Genomic DNA, 21,627 nt, shown 5'->3' on the forward strand with positions numbered 1-21,627 from the left:
AAAACATTTGACATGGAATGTACTATTAAAGCCAGACTGAGGGGGGAGAGGCATTCAAGGACTGATTTCCATTTCAAACTGCATTTTGGCACTTTGTACTCCAGCACCATTGGTGGATCAATATTTAATGCCCGGAGATTCTGGCTCCGCAGGAGTCATGTCAGGGGACCTCTAGAGCCAATCTGCTTGGGTAGAGGAGTGATAATTATTCATGGGCTCCTGCCTCTTGCTCCTTCTCTTGCACAGCCCCACTCTGCTGACTCAGTGCCTTATTCAGTCTTCTCTCCCTCTCTCCACTGCTGTAGCTGGACCCCTTTGCCTTCGCCGCCTGTGAGAGCCTGCACGTCCCACCATGGCTAAAACGGCAATGGGTAAGAAACCGCCTCTCTTTTTCTTCAGCCCGTACAACGGCCACTATTTCCTAGGACCGCTACCTACACCAGGTGCTCTTCTCGGTGTCCCTCAAGTTTAGGAAAAAATCAAGACAACGCTAAACGTATTTTTAATTTCTTTGATCGGAATAAAAGGGAGGGGGTGGGGGATCCCGGGGCTCTTTTAGCGTCCTAACCTGAGCTCAGCTTCATTATTGACTGATGGGTGAGGTCGGCACAGGAGCACAGCCTGATTTTGAAACGGCTTTCGTTATTTTAAAGACGAATATATATACTATGGCATATTTTTTTAAAAGAAAAAAAAAAGGAGAAAGAGCCGGAAAGTTATCCCCGCTATAAATACGCCTCCCACCGCCCCCGTAGCCCCCGTCGGCCGGGGCCAGCGCTCCCCTCCGCTTCTGAAAGGAACCGCGTGGGGAGGAGAAGAAAGGAGGGCAGGAGGAAAAGCACCGACGACCGAAACCCAGCACCGCGGGGGCGGGGGGGGGGGCTGCGGGCGGCGGCCCGGGGCGGGGGGGGCCGGGCCGGCGGCGGGGGGCGCGGGGGGCCCGTGCTGCCGGCGGGGGCTCCGTGCTACTGGCGGGGGGGGCTGCAGCGGGGCGGGCACCTGCGGCGGCGCGCACTGCGGGCCGGCCGCGCCCAGCCCGGCGCTAGGGGCTGCGGGGGCGGGGGGGAGCGGGGGGGGACGAGAAGAAGGAGCCGCCGCTTGCCTGCTGCCCCGGCGCTGCCCGCACCTGCAGTCTGCGGGGCGGGGGGGGGGGGGGAGCCGAAGTAGGTCACTGCATTATGGGTGGCTGGTATTTTCTAGCAGTTCCCACCCTGTTTTTCTCTCCCGGGGGGCAGCTCTCGGGGCTGGTGCTAGCTTGCGTTTTTCAGCCGCAAGCGAAGCATCCTTCCCCCCCCCTCCCCGGTTCCCGCCCCCGGCCAGGAGCCGCACCCTGCGCCCTGCCGCCGCGGCGCGCCGCCCCCCGGGGAGCGGCCGGGCGGGGCGGGGCGGGGCGGGGCGGGGCGCGGCCGCGGGAGGGGCGGGCTCCCCGCCGCAGCCCCGGCCGCGGGGACCCTGCGGGTCTCGGGGAGCCCTTTGCCCTCGGGGGGTCCCTCGTGGGCACGGGGCGCTCGTCCCGGCGCCAGCGGAAGGCAGCGGCCCGGCTCCGGCCCCTTTGTTCGAGGGAGGCTGCCGGAGCGGGGGGGGGGAGCGGAAGACGGCGGCGGAGGGTGTGGGAGCGAGAGAAGAACGACCGTGGGGTCCGGCTGCTGAAAGCATCCAGACCCTCTTGCTCCTCCATTCGTTTTTCTGGTGGGGTTTCTTTTTCTTTTTTTTTTTTTTTGGGGGGGGGGGTGGAATGAGGCAGAGCCTGCGTTTGACGCATTCAAATTCGAGTTTTCACAATCATTCACCATTAAAGTCGTGTACACACAAATCCCACAGAATAAGGACGGAGAGCTCCAGCACAATCATTATCCTTCCCCAAGAAGCAAATCCCACTCAAATTCCCGTTCTGTCCAGACTCTGTTACCGCTCTTAATCACATTGCACAAAGTTATACCGAATCCTCCCGGCACTGGCTGCATCCGATGCGTTACACATTTATTTATTTAAATGCTGATGTTCTGCTCCCGAGGAATAACGGGTGTGGATTGAAAGCGTTTTAACCTGGCTGTGGCACCCCTGGGAACAAGGCATGAGACAGCTGTAGATGCAAACAGAGGAGGGAGACAAGGGCTGTGGGAGTCTGGCCAGCCCTGCAGTGCCGAGCACGCCGTCCCCTCCCCACTGCAGTAATCTGGTAATCAGTATTGATAATTTGTAGTCGGTTGGAGACTTACCACTGCAGAAGGCCCTGTTAGGGATTCTGTCACTAGGGAAGAAAGGGCTCTTCAGCCTTAGGTTAACGACCTCGCAGCACACAAATACAAAGGTTTCTGCAGCAAGAGAGATGCCTGGAATCGTTAGGTTTGCCCAGAGATGGGTTGACTGTGTCACGCCAGTTTGCCTATTAATACCTGGTTAACAAGCTACATACACAAGCAATAAAAAGCAATGTAACTACCTAGTTCAGGTTTCTAAAAATACTAATTACAGCAGCATTCAATTAAAAAATGAAAGATAGGTTATTAAAAGCATCTTCCCTCTTTAAACTCACAAAGGTTAAGGGTTCTCTTCACCTTTCCTTTAAACCTTATTCTTCCTTATTATAGTTATTTGTTGAGAAAATTTGGATCTAGGCAGCCTATTAGAATAAGCCACTTTATTTCAAAAGCTTCTTCAAAGCAACAAATTTTATTTTCACGGGGAAAAATAGAGGCATTCTCAGTCATACACATTTCCAGTTAGTGCTAAATAAGCTACATTTGTTTTGCACTCAAGCTTTACCCAGTGGACCACTGAGAGAACTACAGAGCGCCTGATTTTTTTTCCCCTGTTGAGCACCATATTTTGCAAAGTGGCAATAAAGGCTAGATCCTGCTGCCACTGGAGCCAACAGTACATTTCTAATCAGCTTAAGCTGGCCCACTATTATGTTTCTGGCCCTGGTCCAGCAAGGCACTTAAGCAGGTGTCTGAGTTTGAGCATGTGAATAGTCCTACTGGCTTTGGACAGAACTCTTCACATGACTCAGGTTAGGCAGATGCTAAATAACTTGATAAGCCTGTGTCTATATTCTGCCACAGAAAGCAAAATTAAGCGTCATTTTCTCCTAGGCTCCATTAAATAAAAGGTTTTCAAGAAAAGCTCCTTTGACTTACGTAGGCATTTCAATAGCTGCAAGAACTTCTGGAGCTCAGCACACCCTGAATGCCCCTGAAGTTCTTCCTTCTGTTTAGTTTACAGAGTACATGAATGATGGACACCAGGCGTGCACGCACGCACACGCATCTATTTATTTATTTATTTATTTGTCTTTGTGTCTTATTTTAAAATTCCATATAACACGACTGTACAGAAATTCTGAGGGCTTTTAAATTGCATCTTCCCCTTGACGCCATCTTCCAAATGAAATCTGGATTGTATGGATGGACTCCTTCATACCTTATGCTCCCCACCATACAGGATGTGTGTTAGATAAATCAGCAGCTTTTGCAGGTGTGGTCACTGCAGACCTGGTAGGCCATGTACTTGGTTGGATAAACTTTCTTAGGGTATGTACGTGGCAGTGCGAGGGTGAAGCAGCCAGTGATGGCACTGGAACTAAAAAAGGTGTCCGAAACCGTTATTTCATTGTTTCCTTGCGGTGTTTAATTTAAAGAATATTATTATGAAAACATCTTCAGACAATTATCATAGAGAAAGTCTCAGTCCCAGTTATGGTTCTTGTTTATTTTATAGGAAGTTGTTTAACAGAAATACATGGGGTATGTGTTAATAATGTGTTAAAGAAGTGTTTTAATTCAGGCTCCTTCTGAGATAGTCAGGAACTCTGTGAGGTGATAAATGGGTGGGATTATGAGGATACGGGAATTCAGACAGCGCCACGCTGCCTCCTTTGCATATCTCAGTAAGACTGATTAAACTGTTGTAAAAGTGCTTCAGAGTTGTTCTTCTACTTTTGTCATTCGCATTTTAGTTACAAGCTCAGACCTCGATACTTAGCTTGATGGATGCAGTGTCACTGCTAAGTTTGTCTATTAACTGAGTACTACATTATTGTTTTATCTGGTATGTAAACATACCTATGAAGTCATAAATAAGTGTATGGTTGTGAGTTTAACTGGTTCAATTATTTTAATAACTAGGCTTTTTTACTGCAAAGGGGTAAACATTCTGCCTCTGATCTGCCAGTACACTTAAACAGTTGCTTGATCTTCAACAATTGCACATGAGTAGTCATCTGGACATCAATGGCAGCGACAAGCTTCAAGTTAAACAACATATGGCTAAGCGCCAGGCTGAATTTGGACTGAACATGCTCCTTTCCATATTATGCGGTTTTTAGCAGAAGGTTTTTACCTCCCCCTTTCATAAATAAATACAGTTCTTCCCCTTTTATAAATAAATGAACACAAGTCAAGACCGAATTATTTTCAACTGTCAAAAAATTATATATCTGAAAAGACAAATAGGAAATTACTTTTAAGATGAGAATGAATGTAGACAAGATTCAGAAAAGAGTTTATTGCCTCATAATGTTAGCAGAAATGTGATTTGACTGAGACACCATTATTCCAAATTTTGTCAAGATCTAGCAGAAGAAACATCTCAATTTGTTTATTTTTCTGAGAAATGTGGTTACTAAGCTAATATAAAGTTACTGGCAAGTACAATTCACTGGAGAAGTGAAGGTTAACACCTATTCACATTCTTTTCCTGTTTTTAAAAAGTAGATTACTTTTCCTGCTATTGAGAATTAAGGCAGTAATAATTTTAAAAACAGTCCATATGGCTAAGAATTTATACTGCCTCATAGCAGTTCTTTACTTACCCTGTGAAGTATACAGGCAGGAGGATGGAGTGTCATCTATTCCGTCATCTTATGGAAAAGATCCCATAACATGCTGAGGAAATAAAAATAAAATTCAGCTGCTTGAACACTTCCAAAATGTTCTCTCACCTCCCCCTCTATCACCTCTTTGTCCCAATATAAGTTCTATTTAGACTAAAGGCTTCCCTGTTTAATAACCTATTCCTGTAATTCATTCACATTGATTTTTTTCAATTTAAATTTCCTTTAATTAATTAATTAAGCCTGGATATTTTTTTTTTCATTTCTTTGGTATTTGTACTACAGTAGTACATTTCACTAGATCACATTTTGCATGCCTATTTTTTACTATAAATATATGTGTAATCTAACCTCATGGTTAGATTTTTCTCAGGTGACATTGATATTCATCTCTTTAGAAAAGAATTCTCCATTTTCAAATTAATAGCATTAATTTAAAAAGCTCACTACAGAAGAGAGGTGGGACACTCATATCCAGCAATATGTTTAGATAGCATTTTAGCATTCAAAGACTATACAACATTAACTAATTAATTCTGCTAAAAGCCTTCTGTGAGAAGTAGGCTTTATTATATAGTCTGAAACACAGAGATCAGAGGGTTCTCATGACAGGTGGGTCTGGGCAATGCTTGACCTGTGCTGCAGCATTTTCATGTAGGTCTAATTTAACTACCTTATTAGTTTGTAGTCAAAAGGAACAAGAGATCTTCAGCACTCCTGAAAAACATCAAGCCTTAGGTGTCTTAAAGTAGGCATCCTAAAATGGTGCCACTCCAAACAATTGATATAGTTGGAAAATTAACTCACTAAAAGCTTTGCTAAAGATTATACAGCAAGAAAGCCATCACTTGAACGTACGGGACTGAGGGTGGCTCCTAGCCCTGTGACCAGTGGGCAATGACACAGCTGGAAGTGAAGTCCTCCCACAAGTCTTCTTGCAGCGCATGCTCTCCCCAGGCTGGACATATATTGAATACATTTGCTTTTCAACTTAAATTATCATGCTTCAAAGCCCTTTATCCTGGCACTGCCGGTAGTTCTGCCCAATGCTTTAAGGAGGAGCAAATGTCGCATCATGAACCAGCAGCGCTTACTTACCTCTGCAGTAACTACCTTCAAAAATCCAATGTTGGTTCTCCATATAAATCACCTTTCTAAACAAAAACACTTGCTCTCATCAAGTGGCTTGTAGAGAACATGTCTTCTTCAGCAGTATCCATAAAATGGATGATAGATGAACCAACTTTGCAAATGAGTCTTGCCTCGCTGGAGCCAGTGGAGTTCAGCCACTGGCCTCAACACAATCAGCTGATCTTTAGCCCGTGGGGACACAGAAATTGATAGCTGATTTGAAGGAATGGCTGCTATTCACAGTTCTTTCTAGGCTATGCACAGTTGTCATGCTATGAATTCTGTGGACACCGTCTGAGGTGGTGTTGGTTTTCATTCAGTTTAAAAATACTGTTGATCTCACTTGGAAGTGTGAGTCCCCCTGTAAACATCAGCCAGCAATTCTACCTGGGATGCATACCTCAGTCCTGCAAGGTGCTGGGCACCCATCACTACAGTGCAGGCAGTATCTATTGCTCTGGTTGCTCAGCACTTTTCAGAAAGAGAAAAAAATTGCTTTGGAGACCTCAGTCAGCACAGACCTGCCTCCTCAGTCAAAAAAAATGGACTGATGTGGAAATGCTGGCTCGTGGTAACAAAGTGTTCAAGACATTGTGTGTCTGAGCAATACCAGCATACAAAGCTGCTCTGTAATTATTTAATTTTCTCTTCCACTTACGATGTTTTTCTTTCTCCTGTCTGCAAATACATAACTTAACAAATGAAGTGAATTTAAGCTCTTTCTGCCAGGATGTGCAGTTAAACTGATGCACAGCATCCACACAAAACAGTAGACTTCACTGAATACATTTAGAAATGTTATTTTTTTGCAGGTACAGCTGTCGAATCCAAAAAGTTCTTAAATAAATTATGATTTATGCACTCATTCCAATACACAAAACGCATCACTGTCGTAGCAGTTATTGCGTGGAGAAATTGTGATCCTTCAGGGACGCAATCACAAAACAGGATTGTTGGGGTTTGGTGGGTTTTTTTCACCAGTTTTGCCCCAAGCAGGTGGTTTAGTTTAGAGAGGTGACTGAGGATAGAGTTCGTAAGGCTCTAAGGCACCTGCGGTGGGATACAGGTGTGACTGTACCTCCACAACACCTGGGCAGAGGTCAGTGCCTCTGGCTACGGTCAAACAGCGCATTGCTGAGGTTTGCCCAGAGTGAAGGTATTCATCACTCAGTGACCCGGAGGGAGATGCAGGGGGGAGCGGTGCGACTTCAGCCATCCTGGGGCACTTCACCCGCGGCCGCAGAGAAGCCCTGCTTTGGTCTCCTCCATCATGGTGGGAGGAAAAAGAGGTGGCGATGGGCACACTCCTGCCCCTCAGCCAAACAGCTGGTGGTTGGCCTCCAGGTGTGGTGGTGGGATGTGGTGGCCCTTGTCCCTGCATGTCCTCCCTCCCCAGAGAACACCAGAGCCACCAAGCTGTGGGAAAAGCATCGTGCTGGAGAGGGGACGAGAGGGCACATGGGAAGGAGGATGACCTCCACCGAGGAACTGGGAAGCCCTGGCTTATAGGACCATCGCCAGATTTTGCATGATAAAGCAAAATAGAAACAGTTGTGGGAGCAGAAAATAAAACTTGAGTTTCTTTGGGTGGCAGTTAGGACCCTTCAGCTTGAATCCCCTCCTTTCTGGAAGAGATTGAACCCAGCTCTGGCATTTCCCAGTCACAGGTGCTCACTGTAGACAGTTGTCCCAAACGGCAGGAGTAAGATGGCCAGCAATGTTTCCCCTCAGCTGCATTTTAACAGAGAGCAGTGGCTGCCCCTGCATTCCCCTTAGCTGCATTTTAAAAGAAAGGAGTGGCTGCCCCTGCATTTATGAAGGACCCTGTCCTATCTATGTGTGCCACATGCTCTCAGGAAATAGGCTACACAGATTTCTTCAGAGGATGGGATCTGGGTTGGAAGAACACCCAATTCCCAATGTTAGAGGATTAAACATTGCAAGTCTGAGGCACTCTTGCTTGTACAAAAAAGTAGCACCCTACAATGCACCGCCAATTTGAAGAGCACAAATTGTGGTATTTATGGATTTTCACAACCTCTCTGCAGCTGTGCAGGGATTTGCAGAATCCACATTTTGGATTTAGAAGCCTGAATTTTTCTTAAATATCATTTTAGGCACCTAGCTACTTTATTGGATTTGTCCCATAATCATTTTATAACCTGACTCTCTCTTCATTAAGATGGGGATAATCTTACATACTTACCTCAGAGCTGTGATGTGAGATTATGTTCCATACTGCAAGGAAATGTGTAACAATGCTCTGATGTTATAGAAGTTGCAAAAACCCATACTGATCAGATTAGGAAACAGAGCAACGTACCTTCTAAAGCTGTATTAGCATTCTGTGCTATTCAGGTACTTTTTATAATCCTTAGGGAATTTCTTAGGTAAAGAAAAAATAATTATGTGTATATTTTATACTACTGATTGGCATAGAGGTCTTCAAATTGAGAATTTATATTAAGCTAAGGTATGCTTTACCTGAAGCTAGCTAAGGTACCTTTTAATGCTTAAGTTTTTTTACATTTAAATATATTCATTGGCCACTAAGTGGCTACATAGCTATAACTTTTGATCTTGATACTATTTTTGATCCTTTCTAAAGTTATTGAAAACACAAATTGTCCTTTTGGCCTAAGATTTCTAATACACACATGTTCAAATTCATCCTCTGGTTTCCACTAGGATGACTCCTGATGTGATTCCATTAGCAGGGCTCCCTGAAGTGTCTAATACTATTATGGTTATTATTTTTTCCTTTCAAAAGACTGTAGAGACCACAGCCAGGCCAAAGATGCACAAAAATGTTTACCTACATTTGTATATAAAAGTGTAGCAAAAATGAAATTTTTTGGTTTACTGTATATTTGCACTGCAAATCCTCCATTACCTGAATGGAGCTGTAAGAAACATTTGCATGCTCCAAGGAAATCTTAATTTAAAATGAATGCATGAATAAAGCTCTGTAATTTTTCAAAGACATTTTTTGGAAGTGAAATTCACTTCTGTAACCCATTTTATCAGCCATTACTAAATACCACATTTAATTATTTTGATATATTTGTTTCTTACATCACTCATGAAAAGAAAGAGCAACTGATGTCACTCAGGAGTCATGTTTATAGTCACTTGAATATACAGTCTTTGTCTCCAGGTACTGGCATTTATTCAATTTATTATGTAGGTGTAATACAAAAGACTATTTCTAAGCTAATATCTTTTCTGTGTGTTTAGACATTTTTTGATGCTGTCAAGACTGCAGTCAGGGAGCTTTCAATATTATATGTTGTAGATAGGAAAGAAGCCCGTACTCACTGTTGTTTAAAAACTGAAATCTTTAATATTTGTCAAGAAAACAATTGTTCTCAAGGCAAATAGCTTCTTGCTGGGGAAACAATGTTCCACCTCTAAACATCATTATTTTCGAAGTAAAATACCAATAATGACTTATTAAGAAAAGTAATAGTAAGTTATATATATTTTAATCGGCACTGAGGATTCAAGTTACTCCCGTTTGAAGTGCATTCACATTTTTTGCAGTGAAACGTAAAGAAGGGAAATACCTTACTTAAAGAATCATACTGTGTTAGAGTAACAGTGTAAAAAAAATCACCTGCTAGTGGTGGGAGGCCTGAAAAACAGGATTAAACATGACAGAGGTACTTCTAAGTGCTCTGCAAAATTTTAAGTATTACTTTGCATAGCTTGGCAATGCTATTCAGAGGCCTCAGCTCTGCCGGCATCCTGATTTCTGCACAAAAGATGAGAAAAGTACTGTCAAGGGTAAAAAATTGCAATAATAAAAATAAATACCGAACCCTGGCAGAAAATTTAAGGCATTTAGAGAAGCAAACAGGAGTAATCTACAATACAAAGGTTACAAAATTACATTTAGTACATTTCTATGTAGTTACACAGATATAATTTCCTAGATTAAAACAAAAATTAAGAAAAGGTATCCTGGAAACAGAATATTATATCAGATGGACCACAGTCTGTCCCTGAGCTGCTACTCTCATATTTTTACAGTCTTTTTAGTGCCATTTACACATGAGATGAAGGTCTGAGCTAGCAGTCAGGAAGATTTCTATTTCAGATGACTCTGAACTTTCTTATGAACAATCTGCCCTGCTAATCAGGGTTTCCCATCTGCTCCATCCCCACCACCTACTGATTTCCAGTTCCAGTCCATTTCCTTGGTACCCTTTCCCTCATTTTCTTAACCCAATCTCATTATCCAGTCAGTTACAGTGTCACCCTCATTCTTGGTCCAGTTTCAATCATGCCATCCCTTGACTGACCTTACTTTTGGGGTTTTTTTCCTTCTTTTTTTTTTAATTCATCTGCTCTCAGCAATTTCTTCCACCAGGCAGAGTCAACTCTCACCTCTTCACACAGCCCATTCCTTCTGGTAATCCTCCACACTTCTGTGAGGCCAGAAGGGCAGGAATTAAGACCACAGGATAGTTGTTTCCTCCTCTTTTTTCCAATTTCCAGCGCTCCTCTGGTCCACAGTGACCAAGAGGAGCAGTGTTTGAAGCATCACTCTCAGCCCACGTGGAATCAGTCATGTCCAACACGAAGTGTCATCAGAGAAATTGGCTGTAAAGCTTGGACATGTCTCTCCCAGCCATGGCTGAAGCCTGAAATCAGATATTTCAACAACTTATTCCACAGCCAGGCCTGGACAGATTTTTCAGATGAGGAATGATTTTCTGGCACAGAGAGCTAGAGCCTTTCAAACAAATGCAGTAAGTGCTTGTTTAGTTTACCATGTGCATGTATTTTTCCCTAGTCATCTTCCCAGAAATAGTGAAATTATTTTTGCTAAAAGCTTGTCCAAAATTCAGCAAGAGGCAGCCCTCCAGCCAAGAAAACTGTAGGCCAAATCATTGTAATTTAACAAAGCGATAGTCAGTGGAAGGAGGACTCCCATGTTTTCTAATGCAGTGGAAGAAAAAATGTGGCATTAGATGGGAAATAGCAATGGCTCACTGTGGTGTATGGGTCATACATTTAAGTGCCTAAGATGTGCAAGTGCCAGGAATACCGGTCTTGCTAGAATTACATCCTAAACCAGTGGAAATCTATGGTAGTAGACTCATGTCAATTTACATCTGGTGAACCCATTTTTTTCCCTCTTTAAATCTCCTGAAGCATCAGCTTAGGAAAGAAACCTCTCCTTTCTTATTTTGAAAAGTCATATAAAAGCCAGCTGCACTAATAAAGAAGAATTTGATTATACAGGAAAAGAGACTTTTTTATATGGGAAAAAGAATTTGATTATACAACAAAAGAGAAAAACCAGGCTGTTGTAAGTTGACGTTTGGATATCTCCAGCTCCTGCTACTTTTAGAACATACTGAAAAATATGACGGACAAGCCAGTCCTGGAAGTTTGATAAGTCTGTTATAAAGGACGGGCTGAACAACACAGAAGAAGCTCTGATTTGCCTTTAATGACAGACTATTGATGCTGGGATATGCTGGTGCATAGTGCCCTGAAAATATAGGTATTGCAAGTGATGATCCTTTTTTATTCTAAACGAGCCAAGCACCCTCACACCAGAGCCCCATAGAAATCAATGGAGCATCTCTGCAGGGATCAACTCCTCATGTGGTTAATTTAGTAGCAGAGCAGTGTCTCTGAATTCATCAAGAACGAATGTGTAAGTGGAGGCCAGTACTGCAGAAAAATAGAGATAGATAGATAGATAGATCGCTACAGAGAAATAAATAGACTGACAGAACAAATGAATTCTAGAAATCTTCAGTAATATTTCAGAACAGGAAAAAAATCACTAACTTGAAAAACAGTATAAAAGAGGGAAGGAGAAGACAAAAGATGAAAAACAGAGGTGGATCATGAAAGACTAAATCAGGAGCAGTCACATTACTGAAAGTCCATATAAATTGTTATAGTGTAGACATTTATGCACCAATTTTACATCTTCAAAAATCAATTTATTTCTATTATGCAAATCTGAGCAAAGTGACTTAAAACACTTCCTTTGACCAGTGGTTCTTGTCCTAGTTTTATTGTAGCATCAATTGCAACAAAAATATCCCATGAGCAAATGTTCTCTGTCAGCCAATTTAATCAATTCTGAATAATATACTAATTTCTTTGCACCGTCAGCATGGTTTCAAAGAAGAGGCTGTCATTCTTTGTTTTTCTTTCCTTCTCATTCATTTTACACATCTTCTGATTAAATTACTCAATAATATTTATAATCTATGCTTAACTATGATAAATTTTAGCAATATGCTGTTGAGTGGTATCATTATTTTCTTAATGGAGGCAATCAAATGTTTGAATATATGCATAAAGACATGGTAGGATACAATAGTAGAAGTATAAATCAGGTAATTAGTGATAATAGCTGCATAGATAGTTTAGTTAAAAATCATAGAGAAAAATCTGAAAGCCACAGAATAACAGAATGAATACGTCAAAAGTTTCATCTTAGAAAGCCCCCCCAGAAAGCATCTATTGGGTAAAACTTAAATGCACCAAAGTCAAAGAGAGCTTTTTGATTGACTTAAAATGAAGCTGGGATTTCATCCACAAATGATCTGATTGCTAGTAAAACAGTATTAATCAGCTCGAGATCAGGGCTGACAAAAATTTCAAACTATTGTAATTAATTTTACTGGGAGTTAGGAGAAGTTCATGATGGTAGAGTGATGCAGGACACAGGCCATATCTTCTAGATGGGCTTCTAGAGGACCACTGATAAATGGATGCTCAGTGGATGCTCAAGCTGAAGCTTTATTTTAGCATACCTACTTTGCATGTATTTTTTCTCAGGCTAAGAAAGGATGTGCAAATTGGAAAATGCTTGTCACCTAGCAGGAGTCAAGGTTATTGACTTCACACAGGTCACTTCATTGATTGTTGTCACTGCTCAAATCAGTTTTACTAAAAAAAGCAAAGAACGACCAATTAAATAAATCTCTCAGAGTTATTTTATGGTCTGGATTAGGTCTTAAGTTTGATCTATATAAATGTTTTCAATTGTGCCAATTTCTGGTTAAAACAAGCACATTTATATCCATGTGCTCTATTTCCAATATGATTTTATGGTTTTGCTCAATAACAAAACTTGCAGAGACACCAGATTTGTTGTGCTACATAAGTTAATACTCACTGATGACCAGACCACTATTTTATTTGCAACAATTCCAAGAATAAAATGATCATTTAGACTCCACTGTCTACACAAAATCGTCCCAGTGAGGCAAAGCCAAAATTTAAAAGAATAGTGACAATAACTCTCTTTATTTGCTTTTATGTATCTTTTTTTATTGCCTGTGTCTACTCTGTATGGCTTATTGCTAGCTTTGCAAGCAAGCTTAAATGCTGAGAGAGTTTTCACCAAATCTGAAAGGGTACTTGGAAGACTGTATTTCAGAAAAGCGGTGGGATGGCTGGGGAAGTGGCCTATGGTGATGGCCACATCTGAAGTCCAGCTGCTGAACAGCTGGGGTCTCTTCCTGGTGCTACCCCAATGAGATGCTCTTGGAACATGGCAAAAGGAAACTGGGAGGTTCTTTGGCAAGAAGGGAGGTTCGATGGAGGGCAGCAAGTGAGTGGGTGGTTGGGGGAAGAGCCGGGAAAGGAGCCCGAGGGATTTGGTTCTGTAGTGTGCTGGGGATGAGCTTACCAAGAGTCTGCAGCCAATGCACAAATCCTGAATGACGGCAACAGTCAGAGGGCCAGTGAGATGAGATGTGTTTTTGTTGGGACAGCAAGCACTAGAAGATGTGAATAACAAAGAGGAGTGGAGCTGGGGCTGTAAGTTGCTAACAAACCCTCCCGCCCACAATGGCACACAAAAAATTAAGCTCGCTCTGGGAATTGAACTATGGAGAAACTGGTTGGAAGGACATCTAGAGGTCATCTAGCCTGCCCTCCTGCTTGAAGAAGTACCATTGCCACTTTGTCTAACCAACTCCTGAATGGATGATCTTACAACTTCCCAAGCCACAATTTGTGGCTGTTGTTCTTTCTTCTGTTATCTGAAAAGAGTTTGGGTCTGTCTTTCATTGATCTTTCCGTCAAGTAGTTGTAAGCAGCTTGTCCCTTAGCCACCTCTTTACCCAACTAAATAAACCTGACCTCCTCCATCGCCCTTCACAGGCCACATGGTTAAGGTCCCTCACCTTCCTGGTAGCCCTCCACTGGACTTTCACCTCTTCCTCCATGTCCCTCTTAAATTGGGGGGCCCAAAACTGGATGCGGTACCTCAGGTGCACTCCACAGCATCACATACCTTCAACCACTGGTGAACCCAACCTCCCCTCCTGTTGCTTCACACACACCTCTGCTTCTGGCCTGCTGCTTCTCTCCATTTTCCCAGTATGACCCCTTTAAAAGAAAGGTGGAAGAAATAGCAAAAAAACTCCTCCTTATGAGACTTTCAGAGCCAACCTACATATGCTGAATTTATTTCTGTAAATTTATTTTTAAAAAAAGTCACTGCCCCAGTATCCGTTCCTGTTTTGATGCTTAGACTTCATCTTTCAGCACTGACAGTTATGGGTTTATGTAGCCACACACTGAAACATCCGAAATCTCACTTGGGCATTTTTACTCTCTTCAGGACTGTGTAGAAGACTAGAAGAAAATTATCTTGTGTCTTTAAATGCTGTGAGAACAGATTTTCACAGTGAAAACATTGAACGCTGAAATGTCTAGAAGGAGCCCCAATTTCTAGATTTGGGGACCTGCCAAAAGATACTTTTCCTAGTCATTCTGCTGCCCACTTGTTAGGAGATAACACCAAGTGAAAAGATGAGTTTTACAGAATCAGCTTTGTATCAACATGGTTGATCAGGGAGTTGCTGTCATTTTTGTTTACTCTGTGCAGTGCTTTCAAAGTCCTTCAAAACCTAAAGACATTATTTTTTAACCAAAGGATTTCTCCAAGCATAAACACACCGTTGATAGGCTTCCTATGCAGGGAGATTCTTAAATTAGGGACTAAATTTCTCTAAACCCAGAAATTCAGTCCTTTGGAATATCTTGTAATTAAATAAATACAGCCCCTTGTTCCCACATATACCCAATTGAGTAGACTCTTAAATTTGTATAAAAGCATTTAACTTTCTATAGTCTTTGTTATGAAAAGAGGGATTTAAGCCATAGGATATAAAGTACCAGAGTATAAGGCAGAGTATCAGGTAATCTGCAACACAGTTTCCATTATCACACCTCCTTGGGTTTTAAAGCAAAATCCTCCACAAACACAAGTTGTGTCCACAGGCAAACTGTAATACCAAACAGTTTTATACAGAAACTTAAAAGTCATTAACTAAGAGCTTATTTTGTTCTGGCATTCAAATTTAAAATACTACTATTAATTAACGCAATTATAATATGTATGCCATTGTCTGTATTATTGCAAGAATAGGAACCCTTCATTTTTAAGTAATCTACTTACATACATTATTTGCAATCGTGTGCAGAAAGCGAACTAATGCCTTTTTTCAAACTGATGAGACATCTTTATTTTAAAATGTCCCATAAAATTAAAATTCCATTCAAAACCCAGAAGAAAATTGGATTTTTCAAACTGTCTCCTTTCATTGTCTTTTGCATGTTGACATTTAATCAGTAGTCATGGCAGCCAGTAAAAGTGATTGTGTAGCATAAAGATGCAGTTACACATATTTTGTTTTGGGTTAAATACATTAAATACATGCAGATTGCTCAAAATCAACCAATAAACTTACATTAAAAAAGCTCAAGATATTTTTATGTATACACATATATGTAAACTAAATAATGAATGCTTCTATGTGTTTGCTATTCAGACACTGTAAAATGGGGTTTCTAGTCTATATTAAATGATTAGTTTGAGCGGTACCTTCCACAGCCCTCACAGCAGCATATTGTCTCTGAAATGGATTCTCCTGATAATTATGGTATGAAAATAATTGCAATAGGTTCTGCACTCAGTGAAATGACTCAGCAAGCAAGGAATACATTGAATTACTGGAATGGAAAGATCAGGAGTCCAGGCCTACTGCAAATTATAATTGTGTTTATCCCATATAATATAAACACAAATTTCTAGTTAGCTAATCGCCCTCAGTATTTTCTTTGCCTAAAGCAAAAAAAAAAAGGCACCTTGCAATTGAATTTGCTTATTGTTTTCTGAGCCTTAAGTTATGAATACCTAATATTCTGGCCTTCATCAGTTCAAAGCACGATTTTTAAAATATTGGAAGACATCAAAGATATCTGCACTTTGGAATGGCACAGGATATGTATTAACGAGGGTTGTGGTTACAAGCCCTATATGACCTATAAAAAAAAAGTCACATTTTATATCCGACTTGCAGTTCTGTTAAAACCACATGTGTATCTGATCCCAGAAAAATGGCAAGGACCAGCCTGTCTGTTAATGGAAATTGGCACTGTAGCAATGCATCTCTGTTCCCTTGATTGAGGTACTCCGTAACAGCTGAGATTCCCTGAATGATGAAAACACAGAAAGTTGGGTTCTTTACCCATTCTTTCTTAATTGTCTGCTTTGCTGAAGCATTTTGGGCCATTCCTTTGCTTGATGCTGTGTCAATGGCTTGCTTTCAGAATATATGGGTAATTCTGCTAAAAATTTGCTCTCTTGAGAAGCTCGGTGTAGGTCTTAGAAAAATTTGACTGTAATCTCAGTCCAAAGATGGGGGGGAGGGGGGATTTTGTAATGTAATTGAAGTAATATCAGTACAAACCCAGAAAGGATCTACTGTGTCCAGATGAAAAGAAACAGCAGCAGAACTCTTACTTCAATTGCGAAGACTGACAATATGCCAGGATTATGTCATTACTCTCTAGGCATGATAATACACAGCCGCCATGGAATAAAATTACATCCAATGTCAGTGGGTGATGCATGGCTGGGTGATGCAAGACCAGGAAGAGTTTGAGCCTACATAAAGGGATCAGGGTGATGCAAAATTAAGTCAGTGGAAGCCTCTGAAGAGATCATTGGTAAAAATTGAATAAATGCCACCATTCCAAGCACACATGGCTGAGGATGAGATTCAGAAAAATAAAAGAAATACTGGCAGCCAGTTCTGTCACACCCTGCTCTAGTAACCCAGTCTTACTGTGCTAAAACAGAACCCGTACCACGATTCATACCTTGGGAAGATGCTGTTTGATCACAGTAGGCTGCATAACTAAACTGTTGCCATTCTATTTCATCATACTTGATTTGCATCCTCACTCTAGGGGCTGTTTCACCCGCCAGCACCCGTATTGTCTGCAGCACTCTCAAAGAGACAGCCTGTGCCAGCGGAGGTGTCACTCATCCAGAAATCAGGAGACCCGTGTTCTCCATGAGGCTTTTCTGCAGAGCAGGACTGTTTCCACCTCTGGGTCCTTTCTTCCCCAGCATCCCTTGCCTGTCTTTCTCACTTACACCATAAACTCTTTGGCATAGGGAGTTTGCACCCGACATGTTTGTGCAGAAAGTAGTGCAGATCTCGGCTGGGCCTCCGCCTGCTCCCACGATACAATAACGAGATGACCTTAAGAGCATACTGGGAGACAGCAGCCATCTCTGATAGCCTACTCCCTGACTGCTGGGTCCTCCAGGGGAAACTAGTGTGCTCAACAGCAAGGACTCAGAATTGCCCTTTCCACCCAGCGCGTGGATCGGCAGCAAGCTGTAGGCACGCTGCTGTTGTGGTGACTGACACCTGCGTGCCGGGGCTGTCAGGGGAAGGCGGGCTGCCTGCAGGCTCTGCAGCTTCCACGCTGTGACTCAGTCCACCCCACCCCACGCTTACAAAGACACTGAAGCGGTACCGCCTCCCTCGCAAGTCCTTCCCTGGTGCTTCAGCCACCAGCATGGCCCCAGGACCAAGCCAAGCACCACGGCTTTGCACCCAGGAAACAGCATGGCTCGGGGGGCTCCTGAGCACTGCACAGCCACTTCTGCGGGAAGGATCATAAATCTGGGGGTTGTGCTGCTCTAGGGAAGTCCTGAACCAAACTCCACTAGGCTGCTGTTCTGGCAAGCTAGTACAGGCAGTAGCCCCAGTCTCAGAAATGCTGAGACAAGATAACCTAGGGGGGAATCTTCAAAGCCATGTTAGTGGAAATTTTGGAGTGAAATATCTGGCTTGTTAAGCCATTTTGTATGTGACCTGTCTTAGAAGTAAGAATTTAACGGCTTTGTGTGCTGGCAAAAGGGTATGTCACAATCCTTCAGGCATACAATGCGAAGGAAGTACGTTACACACAGTGAGCATTAAATCATGAAAAGCAAATCCGCCCATTCAAAAATTCCAGGGCTTAAGGTTTTGATTCTTATATAAGATTCTGAGTGATAGCTCAGGGGATAGGGATTTTTCTTGAGAACAGGAAAATTAATGATAGGATCAGACCCAGAATGATATGTGCAAACTCATTACTACTACTCTATCAGTAGTCCTAAACTAAAAGTAAAACTGAGGATTTTTCTGTAAGACATGACAGAGCCAAGCTTGCTACAATACCAATCAAAAGAGACTGTTTTCCCTGTGTGCAGGTACATAACAAAACCAACAGCAGTTCTCACGCAGGTAAGGTGAGCCAAGTAAGGAGGGTTATTTCCTCCTGGTGCAGCTGCTACAGCCTATTCACTTTTTCCATCCAGTTCACATTCAGGAAAATTTCTTTAGTTCACATCATCCCAAAGCTGAATTTCCACAGTGTTTTGTGCTTCCGCAGAATACAGGGGACAGCAGAGAGCAGAATGGTTGCTGGATGGGGCTGCCTTAAAGATTTGCAAACTACTGATGCTTACATGACTTTCACACTTAGGTGATCATAGTGTATCAGGAACTATCGATGGCTGTGGTGAAATCATGAAGGTAGGCATAAGTTCAGCATCTTAAACATCAGCATCCTGCCAAAGCACCTGAAGAACGGGGGTTGAACTTCTCACTGCAAAAAATTAAACAGTTGTTTTCAGTTAACCAGTAGGAAATCAAGCTGTCTTAGGAGTACTGTAGCCTTTGAGTTAATTCCTCACTGTTCATCCTCTCCATTGTCTTCAGAGTCTGTTTTAGTAGCTCACATCCTTTCCTACATAAAAAGCTCTATGGGAAGAAAATAGGGGGAAGGGAGATGGGGTGTGGAGGTAGGGAGAGAAATATGGGGGGGATGCCTTGAAAAATTTGCAAAGGCAAAGCAGACCTTAAAGAAGGAGGTCTTCTCCCCTTGGGAAAAATATCTCTGGAATTTTTGGTTTCACCCTGGCTGAAGTTCCCCAAAGTTCAAATGGATTTTGGGAGGGCCACAGACCTCTGTATGTTGGAACTGAAGTGCCAAGGGCTTCTTCATGCCAATGTGATGCACTGGCTCTCCAGAGGGGTGGCTCAGAAGAGGGAGTGCAGCATCTGTCTCTGCCACTGCTACGGACCACTTTCTGCAGAGCTGGAGAAGGAGGAGAAGCTTACCCATAGCTTTCTTGTCTGTTCTACCCATGTTTCCACCAGCATGCAGTGTGGTGAGGCTGTCAGTGCCCTGGACAGGCTCTGGACAGACACAGGTCTATGTTCCTGCCACACTGGAAGGAAATGGGTGTGTTTCCATTTCTATAAGCAGACAGTACAGTCTGGCCCAAAACTCTAATAGCGACTTCAGCAAAGCATCTGCATCGCTGTTCGTTTTGAGTAACCATCATAAGACTTTTTTTTTTTCCAAATTCAAAAAACCCCTTCCATTAAAATCTCATTTTGACAATGCGGTGGCAGTAGCCCAACAAAATAGTCCCATTAACTCAAGTCACAGATGACCATAACAGTCAGGGTTCAGTAACTGGGTTTTCTCATTGCTTCAGCAGTGAAAATCACATAAATTGAAATAATACAAAATGGTAACTTTACATCTTAACATTACATTCTGTCATCAGAAAATAAAGTGAACAAAGATGTTTGAATCCAATCACACACATTAAGTAAAAATCACAGACATGGCATCTGGAGTAGTCCATTTTAGTCCAAAAATCCATAGTCATGATCAGTGATTAAGCTGTAAATTTAGGGGCAATTTTCAGTCAGACTTGTGCCACCCTCCAATCTGCATGTTTGCATGTGTTTGCATCTACACACCGTAGATGAAAGAAAATCATTACTGGGCAGTCTTTGCATAAGCAAACAGCTGTTGGTGTATTCCTCGGGATGGGTTTTCCAGCCAGATCCTGAACTATGCTGTAGAAGTGGCATGCAAGGGCTTGCACTTGAGGGCAGGGTTCATTGGTACAATTTGACACAATCTTAATAGGAAGCTGAAGGGTCAGATCTGTTGCGTCTTTTTTTGTGTTTTGAAGAACCGATGCTACAGTGCTCCCGGATTTCACTGCCACCCTGTGCTTTTAGGAATGACACTAATGCTTGATTCCATGCCAAACCATTTTAAAGCCATTTGTTAAAAGGATTTCTTGTTGGAGAGAATAAAATTGCTAATACTTCTGCCAAAACCTAGGTAGCTTTAGTGACCTCAGAACAGCCATGAGGGCTATGGAAATTAATGCCTAAAACTACTTTTTAAAACTCAGTTGCCACAAAAGCAGATTAGATCTGTCCAAGTTCATTCTTTCTCATTTTCTGGACATGTAATAGGAAATGCCAGTCACTGTTGACAGAGGAAACTCAGTAATTCACAATTTCTTTTCCTCGTTTTCCGTTTCTTGTTTCCTTTTCATAGTACCCGCTTTCTCTATGGCCTAGATAGATACAGAAATATCAAATAATTCAGGGGTGAGGGACATGACCAAAACTCTATACTCATATCTATATTAAACTGTATTGCAGTATATGAAGAGTGCAATTTTAAAGACTTTTAAAGAATGGCCCCAGGTGAGTGAGGGTCCCATGCCCCCTTTCCCATCAGTGAAGCAGGTCTGCGCTGTAGAGCACTAAAGAGCCTATGAGCTGTTAGTACAATTTAAAGCAACCTTATTTTTGTTGGGGAAACTGGAAAAGCACACATATGCATAAGGTTGTGAGAGGGACTCACCCCAAATACTCTGTGGAGCAGTGTTTTGCATTCGGAAAGACAGTAACAGAAATAAGCCCCACCTATGTGAACCACCAAAATGAGATGTCACTCACGACTGAGTGTAAGGGAAGGATAAGATGTATTCACTGCAGGGGCTTTTGCTTTCATTCTCTCCATCACTGGCAGCTCCATAAGCCTATAAGCATCCTTAGGTTTTTTGACAACAGAGAGAGATTCATTGGCCTTAGACAACCTAATTCGTTTATCTTAGACATCTCTGTTGGAATGGGACCAGACACAGTCACTCTCTGGTATTGCTTATCTCTCCATTGACTAAAAAGAAAGCTTTCATAACTGCTGTAAACTAGCTGTCTTAAATACTAGATGGCCAACATTAATTAAAGTGAATCTCAGACAAGTGCCAAAAATTAAATGGTATGTAGGATCCCTTTCAGTCGTGCCCCATCTTGAGTTTTACTTCTACCCATCCCCATCCCATGTACTAGTCCCAGTATTAGTTCACCACTTTACCAGCACTCATCATGCAGCTTACTTCAAATACCCCACCAGCTATGGGGAAACAATTACATTTATGATCATATAACACCTCTTCATTTGACAGAAAAGGATACAGCACGCTACTATAAAAAAAAAATTAC

The 21,627-nt window shown here is 42.3% G+C and overlaps 1 protein-coding gene across 1 annotated transcript in view; it reads left to right on the top strand.

Moving 5' to 3' along the window:
* Positions 1 to 109: 109 nt before the first annotated feature.
* Positions 110 to 21,627, top strand: part of STMN2 (stathmin 2) — a 41,573-nt gene continuing 20,055 nt past the window's right edge. Inside the window, exon 1 of the mRNA XM_069779560.1 lies at positions 110 to 371. Within this exon, the coding sequence (XP_069635661.1) occupies positions 353 to 371 (19 nt within the window). The 5' untranslated portion in view covers positions 110 to 352. The remainder of the gene's footprint in view (positions 372 to 21,627) is intronic.

Source organism: Haliaeetus albicilla, chromosome 3 (assembly GCF_947461875.1).
Source record: "Haliaeetus albicilla chromosome 3, bHalAlb1.1, whole genome shotgun sequence".
Lineage (NCBI taxonomy): Eukaryota > Metazoa > Chordata > Aves > Accipitriformes > Accipitridae > Haliaeetus > Haliaeetus albicilla.